The sequence below is a fragment of the Enhydra lutris genome, unplaced genomic scaffold (genome assembly GCF_002288905.1).
Source record: "Enhydra lutris kenyoni isolate GAN:26980312 unplaced genomic scaffold, ASM228890v2 scaffoldscaffold55, whole genome shotgun sequence".
Classification (NCBI taxonomy): domain Eukaryota; kingdom Metazoa; phylum Chordata; class Mammalia; order Carnivora; family Mustelidae; genus Enhydra; species Enhydra lutris.
Genome location: NW_019154139.1, coordinates 3,145,900 through 3,158,902, shown reverse-complemented (window position 1 = coordinate 3,158,902; position 13,003 = coordinate 3,145,900). Strand labels below are relative to the sequence as shown.

The 13,003-nt window shown below is 63.4% G+C and overlaps 1 protein-coding gene across 2 annotated transcripts in view; it reads left to right on the top strand.

Moving 5' to 3' along the window:
• LOC111157657 (GRAM domain containing 4) overlaps positions 1–13,003 on the top strand; it is a 73,501-nt gene that overhangs the window by 46,500 nt on the left and 13,998 nt on the right. For both annotated transcript variants that reach the window (XM_022519266.1, XM_022519268.1), the window contains exons 4-5: positions 7,529–7,649; positions 11,557–11,618. In XM_022519266.1, coding sequence (XP_022374974.1) covers positions 7,529–7,649; positions 11,557–11,618 — 183 coding nt within the window. The remainder of the gene's footprint in view (positions 1–7,528; positions 7,650–11,556; positions 11,619–13,003) is intronic.

The following is a 13,003-nucleotide window of genomic DNA, read 5'->3' as shown; positions in this document are numbered from 1 at the left end:
GGTCCCTGTGAGGAGGTGGGCTGCAAGCCCGACCCGACGGTCTTCTTGTCGGGGTCCCTGAAAGCTGCTACGTGAGCGGGACCTGGCCCGCTGGGACATCGAGCCTCCCCGGACAGTCAAGCCTCCGTGGCTCAGTCGCTCGAGGGTCTGAGCACTGGACTCTTGCGTTCGGCTTGGGTGGTGATATCGGGGTCCTGGGCTGGAGCCCCGCATCAGGCTCTGCACTCAGCATGGGACTGCTTGTCCCCCCCGAACCCTGCGGCCAGCATGTGCCAGTGCTGCCTTTCTCTCTCTTTCTGAAAGGAATAAATAGATTAAACCTTAAAAAGAAAAAAGGAAAAAAGAAAGTCTGCTGCCCAACTGCTCTGGTGGACGGTGGGTGGCAATAGGCCGTGTGCCGGGGAGCATCCCTGGTTTCCCTCCAGGCCACATACCCACAGCCTTGCTTTGCTCTCACAGGGACCCCGTTAAACAGGAGCTCAGGGAGGGAATGAATGAATGACAGTGCTTCTGTCTCCCAGGGGCGACCTCAGATCCTAGAAGGTTTGGGGGTTCAGACTCCTTAGGCAGGCATTTTTGGGTCCCCCAGCCTCCCACAGGCTTCCGAAGGCCCCTGGCTGTCTGTGCCGGGTTGGCAGATGTCACAGGCCCTTGTGGCCACACCGGTGCCTGAAAGGGAGCGGATCATTGTGCCGGGAACCTCGTGGCGCATCCTGGGCAGGCCTGGTGGGTGCTCACACCGTGGCCTTTCTGCCGTGCGCGTCTGTGACTAAGCAGCCTGTGTGGGTTGGGGCTCCCACTCCTGGGGACCCCGCCTGTCACTCAGCCCCTGGCTCGGACGGACGAGTGGGTTTCCCAGCCACCTTGCCAGGGTGGCTCCCCGGGCCCGGGAGGCAGGCTGGTTGCAGCATGCCCCACGCAGGGGCATGGAAGGGCTCAGAACAGCCGAGAACAGGTGTGTTCCTGGGACAAGAAGGCCCCCTTTGGGCCAGGTGGACAGAGGGGCTCATCAGTTCCTCCCGGGGCCAGCACGGCTCCTTGGACACAGTGTCTTGTCTCAGAAAGTGTGGGGGGCAGAATCCTGGCCCCCGAAAGTGCAGCCTGGTCACCAAAACCGGTGACTGACTGGTCACCTTGCTGGGCACAAGGGATTCGTAATTCGAGGTGAGGATCTGAGCGGGGAGTTCTCCGGGCTGACCCCGAGCGCTCAGACTGATTCCTTACAGGCAGCCTCGTGAGAGGGAGGTGGACGGTCAGAGCTCACAGTGGTGTCACTGCGACTGGGGGTCACCAGCTGAGGAGCGCAGTGCCACTAGACGTGGGGAAAAGCAAGAAACAGATTCTTCCTGAAATTTCCAGAAGGAGCCACCAGGAAAGGAGACACCGGAGAAAGGGGACGTCTCCTCGCAGCTTTGCCAGGAAGGGGATGAGCATGTTTGTGGGGCTGCGGCCGAGGGTCCGCTCCGGCCAGTAGGTGGGCTTCATGGCCCGGTGCAGGGGTGAGGGCCGGGGGTGGCGGAAGGAGTGCGTTCGGCTTGGGGAGGCCCAGGAGCATGGGGGGCAGCTCTGGGGCTGAGGTACCCGCCTCCACCATGGGAAGGATGGGGCGGGGCCGGGGGGCATCGTCAGGGAGGCCCCGGTTCAGGGGACATGACTCTCGGCCAGCGGGGGCCCCCGCGTCTCTGACACGGCCCGTGATTGTGAGCCCGTCTGCTTAGTGCTCTGGCGGGTCTCGGGGGGGCTCCGTGTCCACACGTGTTTCCGTGGGCCTGGCTGACGGTTGTCACGTGGTGGAACCCAGCCACGTGCGGAGCTCTCACAAGTTGGTGTCACAGGGAAGGGAGTTCGGGGGTGGCCCCCTAAGGAAAGTGTGGTTTCCCGCTGGTGATACCAGACGGGTGTCGGGCTGCCGGGACCTTCAGATGGAGCTGAGCTCCGTGGAGGCGGCTGGGGGTGTGTGTGGGTGCTGGCACTCGGAGGAGCAGACGGGAAAGCACCAGAAGCCCCCAGCCGGGGCTCCCGGGAGCAAGGTCGTCAATGACGTGCCGTCCCTCCCCTCTGTTTTCCCCATGAGAGTAGCCACTGCCCCCTGCTGTCCTCTACTGTCCTCGCTCTCCCTGAGCACCTCCACTGCCCCCCACTAGCCCCCACTGTCCTCACTGCCCCCCATTGCTCTCCACTGTCCTCACTGTCCACCACCATCCTGGCTGTCCCCCACTGCCCCCACATAAATCAGATGGCGATCTCTTTGGCTCTCTGCACATTCACCCAAGCCCGGTCCTTGTGAGGTGGCTCACGGAGGCGGCCCCCAGGGCACCCGACCGAGCCGTGGCCACTCCCCTTGGGAGAGATGTGCCCCCACCCATTTACAGGGCTGTCCGCCTGCGAGCGCTTGGTTGACAGGTCACCGTGGAGGCCACTCTGAGCCTTTGGTCCATGGGCTCATCCAGTGCGTCTGGGCCGAGCACCTGTTCAGGCCAGGCCCACTACGGGAGGGTCACAGGGTGCAGAAGGGAGTCCCATCGGAGGTGGTGGAGCCACACTCTGCAGACACGTGGGAGGACAGAGATGTCCCACGGTCAGTGGGCGCCTGCCCTTTGGGAAGAGTGTCCCAGGGCCCCGCCTGTGTCAGGACAGGGGACCTGCCTCCCGAGGGGCCCAGGCTCACCCCCTGGGGCCAGTACACACACGGGCGCTTTGCAGGGGTCCCCCGGGAAGTCTGCCCTGGCCAGGGCGTCAGAGCCCGGTGTGTAACACTGGCGCAGTTTGTGTTTGCCGAGGAAGTTGTGTGCGAGCAGGAGGCCTCTCTGGGCAGCTGGGCTTCATGTGGGCCGAGGGGAGGGCCCCATGGGGGCTGGGGCTCTTGGGCTGGTAACATGCTAGGGTTCTGGGTCCCCCATCACCAGCTACCCCCTGCCACCTCCCAGCAGACGCTGCGTGTACGAGGAGCCATTGCAGGCGGGGACCCTCAGGGGCAGAGACTAGGGAAGGCCGAGGCCTGAGATGTGGGGGCTGTGCACTGTGTCCTTCAGACACCAGCCCCTCCCCCACCACCAGTGTCTTGCCATCGAGCTCACCACCGGTCATCTGCTCTGGCCGCCGGGCATGTCGTGTGAGAGCCTGCCGCACTGTCCTCGCTCCCTTGCTGTCTGTTTCCCGTGCCTTCTCTGGCTTCTCCCGGAGCCAGGCTGGGTCCTGGACTGTCCCAGGCAGTAAACACATGGGGGCCGTGGGCCCGGGTCGTGTGAATGTGGACCAAGAAGTGTGTTACTGGTGGCCACGTTCGCTAAGCCTTGCCCTGTGGACCTGTGTCACCTCTAGGAATCCCCTTCCCACACCCTGAAGAGGACCCACAGGAAGAAGACCACATGACAGGATGCCATGTTCTGTTTGTGGGGGGCATCAGGCAGGGAGGTTTCTCAGGGGAAATGGCGGCTTAGGACTGAGAGGCAGGGAGGGGACATTGGCATGTACAAAGGTCCTGGGGCAGAGTCGGACCGTGGGCATTTGAAGACCTAAAAGGAGGTCCCGGTGGCAAAGACGAGGGAAGAGTAGAGGGAGACACAGCTGGTGAGGTGGGGTGGGGGCCCTTGCTGAGTGGGTGGGTTTGATGAGAAACCCCTGCCAACTTGGAGACAAGACAGCAGTGGGTTCTGACGGGCTTTCTGAAGAACCCCTGACTGCTGTTCCGAGCCAGACCACAGGGTGGAAGGGGGCCAGCCGGGCACTGGGGTAGGAACTGAGACCAGCAGAATTCGTGGGTTTGGGGGTACTTTCAGGATGTCCCGCATGTGGTGGCTGCCTGACACAGGTCCCCTGGGCACAGAGGAGCCTGGCTGGCTACCGTGGTGGAGGGGGGGGGGCACATGCAGCTCCATCAACAAGGCTGGGGGCCCTGGCTGGGCTGGGCCCCGTTTCTGGGTCTAACTGGGCAGAGGCCACCCCCTCGTCTCAGATTTCCCTTTTGCTTGGCTCCTGTATGAACCCTGTTCTATGCCCCCAGAAGAGGGTCAGGACCTCCATCTTCAAGGAAGGTGACCGTGGGAGGGCCACCCTGCTTCACCCCAGAACGGAGGGGATGAAACCGTGCGAAACCGTGGCTCGGGGAGCCAGGAGGGACCGCTCCCCTTGGGCTGGGCGTGGCATCCCCCAGGCCCCTTTTGGGGAGGGCCTTCTCCCCTGAGTCTGCAGGGGAGGGGCCCTGAAAGGTCTACAGAAGCTGGAGGACGCTGGGGCCCAGCGGGGCGGGCACACGAGAGGGCCCCAAACACCCCACGTACTTACGGAGCCAGTGGATCCCAGCACGCAGCAAACCTCGGTGTTTGTCACTGGTTCGCGACAAAACCCAGCGAGCCACGAACTCCTCAGGCAGACGTTGTGGCCGGGCCACAGGCTCTCCTGAGGCTGGAGGGTCTTCTGACCTTGGGCCTCTCTGCCTCCCCTTGTGCCGTCTGGGCAGAGAGTCCTGCTGCTCACACTCAGTCATGCCGTAACCCGCCTGGGGCCTCCAGCTGCCAGACTGACCTTGGCCTGAATTTTGGGGGCTTGGGCTCAGCCCTGTGTCCTTTGGTCTGAGGCAGCGGGGACCTGAAAGGAAGCTGCTGGGTTGCCCCGAGCACCTCCCTGTACCCCCCAAGCCCCCCCACAGAGAGAAGGTTCCTGGGCAGCAGGGCTCCCCCCAGCCAAGCTGTCCTTACCGTGCATGTCCCTAAGAGGCCGGGCCTTTGTTTTGGTCCCTTTGTCATCACAAGCGTCCCGGTCCCGCTGCGTGAGGCTGTGCGGTGCTTGTTTGTGGAGCAGCGGGACGCAGGTCTGACATGCGGGACTGCGTGGACTATAGCCACCCGGGGCTCGACAGCCTGCTTCAGTCCTGCCCGGGCCCCGGGGTGCTGCGGACCTAGCAGATTCACTGGGTGACTTTAACTCTTTGCTAAAAAGGGGACATGGGGTCGTCAGCTTCTGGCTAGTGCTCGTGGAGAAGGCTGAGCTCCCGTCTCGGCCCTCAGCAGCCCTGCCAGTGTGCAGAGGTGTCTGTTTAGGCTGTGTTATCCCCGGGGGGCTTTGTGGCTGGGCCGAGTCCCCACTGCACCTGCCTCTCCCTGTAGGGCAGTCAGGACATCCTACCACGTATCTGTATCCTGTCTGGACATGGCGAGCCCTGCCCCGCCCCGCGAGGCAGCTGGTTGTCTGCCCCTCACGCCTTCATGGTCCATCTGTTCCCGGTGGGTACTGACCCCTCTAGGATACAGTTGAGAACCTCAAGAAGGCAGGGCTGACATCCAGGAAGTGCGGGGGCGTGGCAGGGCGGAGAGGGGGTGAGCCCTGTGTCACTGTGGGGCTGTGACGGAGGGTCTGCTGTGTGCCCAGTTTAGAACGAGACTTGGGTGCCCTTCTGCAGGAGCTTTAGGCCCGAAGGAGACGGCCTGGGATTTCTGGATGCATTCCATTGCATTTTATTGTGATACAAATGTTTTGCTAATTGGGTTTGCAGGGGACTCAGCCTAGTCCTTGAGAAAGTTGCCTGCAGCCAGGTGTCATTCCCCAGATGTTTGTGGGGTGACTGAGTGGCGGGGGTCTGCAGGATGGCAAAGGATTCGCCTGCAGGGACAGCCAGGGTCCTGTGCTCTCCTGGGCGGTGCCCACCGACCCGGGTTGGCATCTCGGGAACAGTGAGAGAGGCAGGGCCGACCGGGGTCGGCGTCGCGGGAACAGTGAGAGAGGCAGGACCCGCTTGCTGTTCTGCTTCCTCTGGGCCAGCTGCTTGGTCAGAGCCTTCGAGCGGCCCCGGGGTCACAGAAGGGTGCTGTGGAACAGCGTGTGCGCGGGCTCTGCAGGGCGAGCAGGAGGGCTGGCCGGGCTGCCTGAGCTCAGGCCCCTCTGGGGCCCAGATGTCTGTGTCCCCCCAGACGCATACAGGGCTTAGGAGGTGGAGACCCCGGATGGGGTGAGTGCCCTCAGGAGAAGAGGAGACGCCTGAGCCCTTCCTCTCTGCCATGGGAGGACCCTACAGAGCGGCACTGCCCGGCTCGGCCGGCACCCTGACCGCGGACTTGCAGCTCCGGAACCTGGGCGAATCAGGGGCTGTGATTCAAGCCCCCAGCCCGCGGTCTCCTGTCCTGGCTGCGTGAGCGAAGACACACCCACCTTCATCAGATCTGGTCTCTGAAACGGAGGCCTCGCCCGCGTATGGACGCTAGCTGGTGGTCGCCTCTGGGACGGTCAGGGGACGGAGGCAGATGGAAGGCGTTGGGGCCTCGGTGGAGGCTGCGTTGTGCTGTCTCCGGGCCGGGGTGTCCAGCGTGTGCAGACTCAGTGAGCCGTCCACTCAGGATCCGAGCCCCCGCGCGGGCCCCACTCTGTGGGGGTTCCTCTTGCTGCTGTACCAGAAACCAAGGGCCTTAAATAGCATGTTTGTTCTCTTACGATTCCAGAGGCCAGAAGTCCAACAGAACGAGGGTCACGTGTTGGCAGGGCTTTGTGCCCCCCCCCCCGGAGGGTCTGGGGGAGAATCTGCTTCCGTGGCTCATCGGCTTCAAGAAGCCCACAACCCCGGGCTGCCGGCCCCTTCTGCCACCCTGCGTGCCAGCAGCCCGCCAGTCTCTCCTCTCCCTGACCTCTGACCCTCCTGCCTCCGCTGGTTTATGTAACGGTGATTACACTGGGCCTGGATGACCAGGATGGTCCCCGTCTCAAGGTCCTTTCTTTGATCACCTCTGTAGTATAGGCTTTTGTCTGTGGAGGAAACATAGTCCCAGGTCCCCAGAATTAGGTCGGGACCTCTTTGGGGGGACCACCACCTGGCTTATCACACATCACAGTCAAACCCACACCTGCATGGCCCTTGGTTTCCACCGTCCTGGAATAAACATCAGGTCCTCCTTCGGGCTCTGCACGCCCTGCCCCTGCCCCGTCTCCCTGGTGACTGCCCCCCTTAGCTCCCAGGCCCCTCCTTGCCTCAGGGCCAAGGCTGCTGCTGAGCCTGCCACCTGCTCTTCCCCTGGAGCCTGCCGCCTTCGTGTTCACCCCATCCTGGTTCGGGCTCGGACCGCGGGAGCTCCCTGCCAGCCCTCCCGCCGTGCTCCTGGGTCATCAGCAGCTGGATGGTGGGAGCCATCTGTCAGCCCCAGGCAGGGGCTCGGCTCTGTGGCTGAGGCTTGCAGACCACACCCAGGGCATGTGTGTGTCCAGGCGATGTCCACTGGGTCACCAAGTGCCACCAGGATCCCTTCCCCTGGGGCGTCTGGTGGTGGTGCTGCGGCGAGCTGCCTTTCGTGCGTGTGGTTTGCGCCTGTTCTGCGCGGTGCGGAATTCCTCCCTATAGCTTTGTGCCCACCGTGGGAGAGGGGCCCGACTGGTAGCCCCCCGCAGGTGTCCCCTAGAGAGGACCAGGGGAGCTGCCACGGCCTGGCTGGTGCGGATGGGGCCCTCTGTCCAAGGGCTCTGAAAACCACGCCCGCCCTCGGCACCTCTGCCCTGGGAGGGCGGAGCAGGTCCAAGCGCGGGTCACCTGGCGGTTCTCTCCCCACAGAGGAGGAGCTCCGGAAGCTCAGAGAAGAGACCAACTCGGAGATGCTCCGGCAGGAGCTGGACCGGGAGCGGCAGCGGCGGATGGAGCTGGAGCAGAAGGTCCAGGAAGTGCTGAAGGCCAGGTGAGGGGGTCGAGGGTGCCCCACTGCCCACTCAGGCCTTCCTTGCCTGTGCGCCCCCCACAGACGGCCGTCCCGCTGCACGTGGTTACTGCCAGGTTCGCCCGTCACGGGTGGTCACCCTCATCGCCGCAGGGTCCCTCCCCAGCCTCTGGAGGGGATGACGTGGGCCCTGCCGTGGGGTGGCGCTGTTCCCACCTGTGGCTCCTCTGGCGCCCACCGCTCTGCCTGCACGAGCTGGGCTACCACCTCGCGGTGCTGCCCGTGAGAAGAGAGTCCTTCCAGGAGGGTCTTTGTGGGTTCTGAGAGCTGTGCTCTCCCTGACCTTCTGGAACCCCGGAGGCTCCCCGTCCGCCCATGCGGCCTGCAAGCTGGTGGCCCAGCAGAGGAGGCTGCTGCTGGGCGAGGCCGGCCAGAACGGGCTTGTCCGTGGGGTGGACGAGGGCCCGGTCACTTTCAAGTGTCTTCTGTGGCTCTGGCTCTGAGGACACCCACCCTCCAGGCGCCTCAATGCACGGGGCTTGGCTGGTGGGAAGGAGACGGCTCCTGTTCTGCAGCCAGAGCTGGTTTCCTATCCTGGCTGACCGTGGTTCTCCGCTCCCGGGAGCCGGGGGCATCCGGTCCTCTTCGCAGGAAGCGTCTCTGGTTCTGTGCTCTGTAGGCAGTTCTGACGACTCCTATGGGCTTTTGGGCAACCTTGAAGTAAGGCTCTGTTGCTTGTCCCCGCAGGGCTATGGTGGGCTTCTCTGGGATTCTGTGTGGGGGCCTCGAGCTTGTTAGGGGAGGGGTGTCCCTTACTTCCCCATTCTGTCCCAGCCACGAGGCTGGCAGCCCTTCCCAGACACCAGCATATGGGCCTCAACCTGCACGTTACCTGATGTTGAACCTTTCCCATTTCTAAATGTTTTCGTTATGCAGAGGGTGCAGCTGGGGACCTGACCTGCGGACGCTGAGAGAGCCGGGGCCTGGCGCCGTCCCGGGGGCATGGCTGGCTGTGGGTGCCTTTTCCACCCGCCGGCCACGGCCAGCCTCCCGTGGTGCATCTCAGCACCGCGTCCCCCGGAGAACGTGCTCCGTCCGGTGCAAGTGTGCGTTTCTGTCCGGCTTTGCCCAGAGCGGTTGGCTGGAGGCGGCACTTCCCCGTGGGGTTGAGAGGTGCTCGCCCGAGCTGAGCCCGTGTGTCTGCCCTCTCCTGGCAGGGCCCCGCCTTCCGCTTCCCACCCTCCTGCCCAGCCCAGACTCCTCATTCTTTCTCCAAAGTCCTATCCGCTTCCGAGGACGCAGAGGGACAAGCTGGGTGGTCACAGTAAAGGAATAGCAGTCCAGAGCCGCGGAAGCTAAGGGGCCTGGGACCCACTGTGGTGCTGCTCCCCTGCTTTACATAGGGGTGGGGTTCAGGAACCTTCTGGAAATGGAGACCTGAAGGGGGGAGGTACAGGGAGAAGCAGGTTCTGTGCAAGTGATGACCTCTTCTGTTGTCACCTCAGTGTCCGTCTGGGGCCATCCCGGTGGGTGAGCATGTGGAGGGGAACCCCCTTATGCACACGTGCACACACACACGGGCACACACGCCCCCAAGCTGCAGACGAGCTCCAGGATTGAAATGTGGTAATTACAGTTTATAGAAACCTCTGTTTGGGTTTTAAAGAAAATTCCCCAAAAATCCCTTTGATTGAAGCTTGTTTGTTAGTAGGTGAAGGTCTTCTCTTGTTGGGGTCCAGGAGTGGCAGAGAAGCGCTGCCCTTCTGACTGGCCTGTCTGGGCGGCCTGGGCCTGCCGCCACCCTCTGCCCGTCCCGCCCCTGCGCTCGGCCGGCACGCCGCGTTGAGTCTCGCTAGGGCCGAGATGTGTGGGATGAAAGGGACCCTGGTGGTGGTCTGGTGCCCCCAGCCCCGGGGAGGGGTCAGGGCAGAGTGACCCCAGCACCCGGCGTTGCGCTCCTTGTGGGCCTCTGCACCCTCTGGCCTCGGGTGGCTGCAGGTCCAAAAATCGGACTTTAAAAAAAACAAGTCCGGCACGTTCCACTCCGTCTCATGTGCGTGGTCGTTGAACGCTGGCGTAGGTTGTTCAGAAACATTTCAAAGAATCCAGTTGTTAGAAATACGAGCCGCCTTTTTCTGATTCAGTGAGGTCACACGGCCCGTATGTTCCCCCGAGGTCACCCCGCTCACTTCCCACCTCTCCGGAGCTGCAGGCAGGTCCGCGTGCCCCGAGTGTCGTGGGCTGGAACCTCCTGGCGCACCGTCTGCCCTGCTGTCCGTCTGTCTCTCTGTCCAGCACATGGAAGAGACACTGACCTGTCCTGCATGTGGGGCAATGGGAAGGGGTACACTTCCTCCCCCGAAGCCAGCTCGCAGCCCACGAAGACCTGAGCATCTGGGTGTTTCTAGCAGGGACTGTGTTAGAAAGACCACATAGTCAGTGGCCTTGCACACCAAACCGTCACAAGCACAGGACCCCAGGAAGCCCCCAGCCATGTCCTTCAGGCGTGCAAGTCCTCGTGGTGGCCACGTGGCCCCAGGCCTGGGCAGGGGTCTGGCTTGTTAGTGCTTCTTGTGTAAGTCATGTCTTCCAGAACCTCCAGGCTGGGCACAGACATCCTGGTCCCGAGGCCGGGATGCACGCCTGGGAATGAAAGGCCCTTGGCCGGGTCCTGGTGTCTCCCGTGTGCCCTGGGCTCCTTTCCGGTTCCCAGAAAAGCCCCACGTGTCAGCGGTCGCTCTGGGCGTGGACCGTTGCTTGGGCAGCCTGGCTGCAGGGAGGGGCTGGCGCGGAGGCCTGGCCCGCTCCTCCCGGACTGTGGCCCTCTTCCCCGGGACCTCACATCTGTGTTGTCCTCCCTCCCCCGGACCGTGGCTCCCTTCCCCAGGACCTCACGTCTGTGTTGTGTCTTCCCCATCCATTGCTTGGTGAGGCTGCAGGCGTCGCTCTCCCTGTTCGTCCCCCATCCAGCTTGTCCTAGAGTCTCCTGCTCTAGGTGAGTGTCAGGGTTTCAAGCCCGCAGAGCGGGTCGGCTCATGGAAGCATGGTGTGAGATCCCACCGTGTGAGCAGAGCAGAAACCCCGCCCCTCCTTCACAGCAGCGGAGGGCGTGCTCGGGCCCAGGGTCTCCCAGCCCTGCTGTCTCTGTCCTGGAAGCGTCCTCTGTGCCCCACAGGACCCTGCTGACATTTGCCTGGGGCACCACTTCTCCCACATCCGGGGATCCCTGCTGGACTGAGAGCACCAGAAACAGTGTGGTGCATCCGTGGCCCGGGTGGGCGCAGAGCAAGGCAGGCAGGGCAGCCGTGGCACGAGCCATAGCCTGGTCAGAGGCCCCCCAGGTCAGGGGCTGGATCACTGCATCAGGCTCTGGATCAGCAGTCCAGGTGTGGAAGGGGGATGGAAACCCCGGGAGCTCGCTCTGAGGCCGGATGACGGCTGTGGGCCCTGGTGGCTGGGCCGTGGGGGCCCAGGCAGGTGGCTGGCACGGGCCGAGCTGGGACCTGGGCACAGCTGGCCAGCCCAGGGGGTCACCCAGCCTCTGGCCTCACGTGCTGCCTGTTGAACGTGTCCGCAGACGAGCGTTTGCTCATCACAGGCTGGTTAATCAGCGTAAGAGCTGTGTATTCTGAACGTCACGGTGAAGACGTAGGTGTGTTCATAGCACAGGAAAGAGTAGCGTAGTTATGAGACTTCTTTTATTTGGTTATCAAAAAAATTAGAAGAGAGCGTGCCCATCGGGAATGCGGCTCTGAGCTGCCCAGCCTGGCCCACAAGCGGGTCTAAGCACGGAGCTCCCAGAGGTGCCCCACAGGCTGGAGTGACCGGTCACGTGGGGCCGACTCCCCGGGAGGACAGCACCTTCCAGAGCCTGCACTCACGCAGTGTTAACTAACGGGATTCTTGCTGCTTCTTCTCCCTCTTTAAGAACCGAGGAGCCGACGGCCCAGCAGCCTCCGAAGGGGCAGGCCCAGGTCACCAATGGAGCAGGTAGGCCCCTCAGCAGCTGGGCCGGGCGGTGGGGTCGTGCTGGCCCTGAGCCCGTGGGACTGCGAAGGCGTCTCCAGCTGTGAATCAGCGAGCTCTCACGGCAAACACAGGGTTGTTCAACGAGACAGGATCTTATTTTCCTATAGAAAGACCGTGTGGCCCGTTTCAGCCCTTACTGCTGGAGATGCAACGTCATTGCCGTCACACCGGCTTTTTGGCCCCTGGCCTGGTGGCCACGTCCAGAGGCTGGCAGTCCTGACAAGGGGCGAGTGGGCAGCGGGGGCCGCCATGGTCAGGATGTGCCCCGGCCCCCCTTGGGCCGGGATGCACAACCCCTTTGCACCTTTTCCTCACTCCCTGAGCTTCTGTCTGTCCCCCGCTCTGGCCTTCCCAGAGCTGTCCTGGCAGCAAACTGGACTTTCTGTCCGGCTCTCGAGGCCTGGCCCTCCTGACACCCAACCTGGGGTCCGCTTCCCCAGGCCGAGCCCTCGCGAGCACCCCTGCCAGTAGCACACAGGTGCCCCAGAAGGGCCTCAGGTTAGCCCGTCTCGTGTACAGGGGAGGAAACAGAGACTCAGGAGGGGAAGCGCTCCAGGGGGCCCCTGTCACGTGGAGGCCCAGCTTGGCCCGGAGTCAGGTCCTGCCTTCCAGAGGGGGAGATGCCCCCTGCCCGGGCACCCTGGTGTGGGAACCCCAGGCAGGCCGGTGCAAGTGCAGAATTGGCTGCTGTGCCCCTCGGGTCACCGGTGCCACACCCAAGAGCCGGGATCCAGGCCAGGAACAGAGACCCCAAGGCCCCCACTGTGCCCTGTGATTGAGGAGTTTCCTGTGCACGTGGGAGGGTGGGGGGTGGGGGGGACCCCAAGTCTCCCAGAGCCCAGGCCAAGGTCCATTCTGTAGCGGTGGTCGCTGGTGTGCTGGGTTCTGTGTGGGCGGAGGGAGGGCACGGGTGCGGTGCTCCCCACCCAGCAGCCGGGGTAGACAGCCAAGGGGTCGCGGTGCCCGAGCTGGTGTGCTGGGGCAGCGGGCCCGACCTAGACCTGGGGCTCGGCCGACTACAGCCCCCACCTGACTTCACGTTTCAAACGTTTTTACGTTCTTAAGTGGTTGGAGCAAATCCCAAGGATGTGGATTTCACATCTCAGCATCCTTAGTGTGGTTTCATGGCAACACGGGCAGGCCCGGTAGACTCCGGCCTGCCCACGCTACAGCCGCCCGCCGAAAACATTCACGCCCCGGGCAGGGGCGACAAGCCCCCAGCCCTCCTCAACCCTTCCCTCCCTGAGAGCTCTGCCTTTTCTCTGCGCCTGGGCGGCTCGGTGAGCACAAACCTCAGCCCCTGGGAGAGCCTGGGCGCTGGACCCGCTCCCGCCGTCCCCATGCTC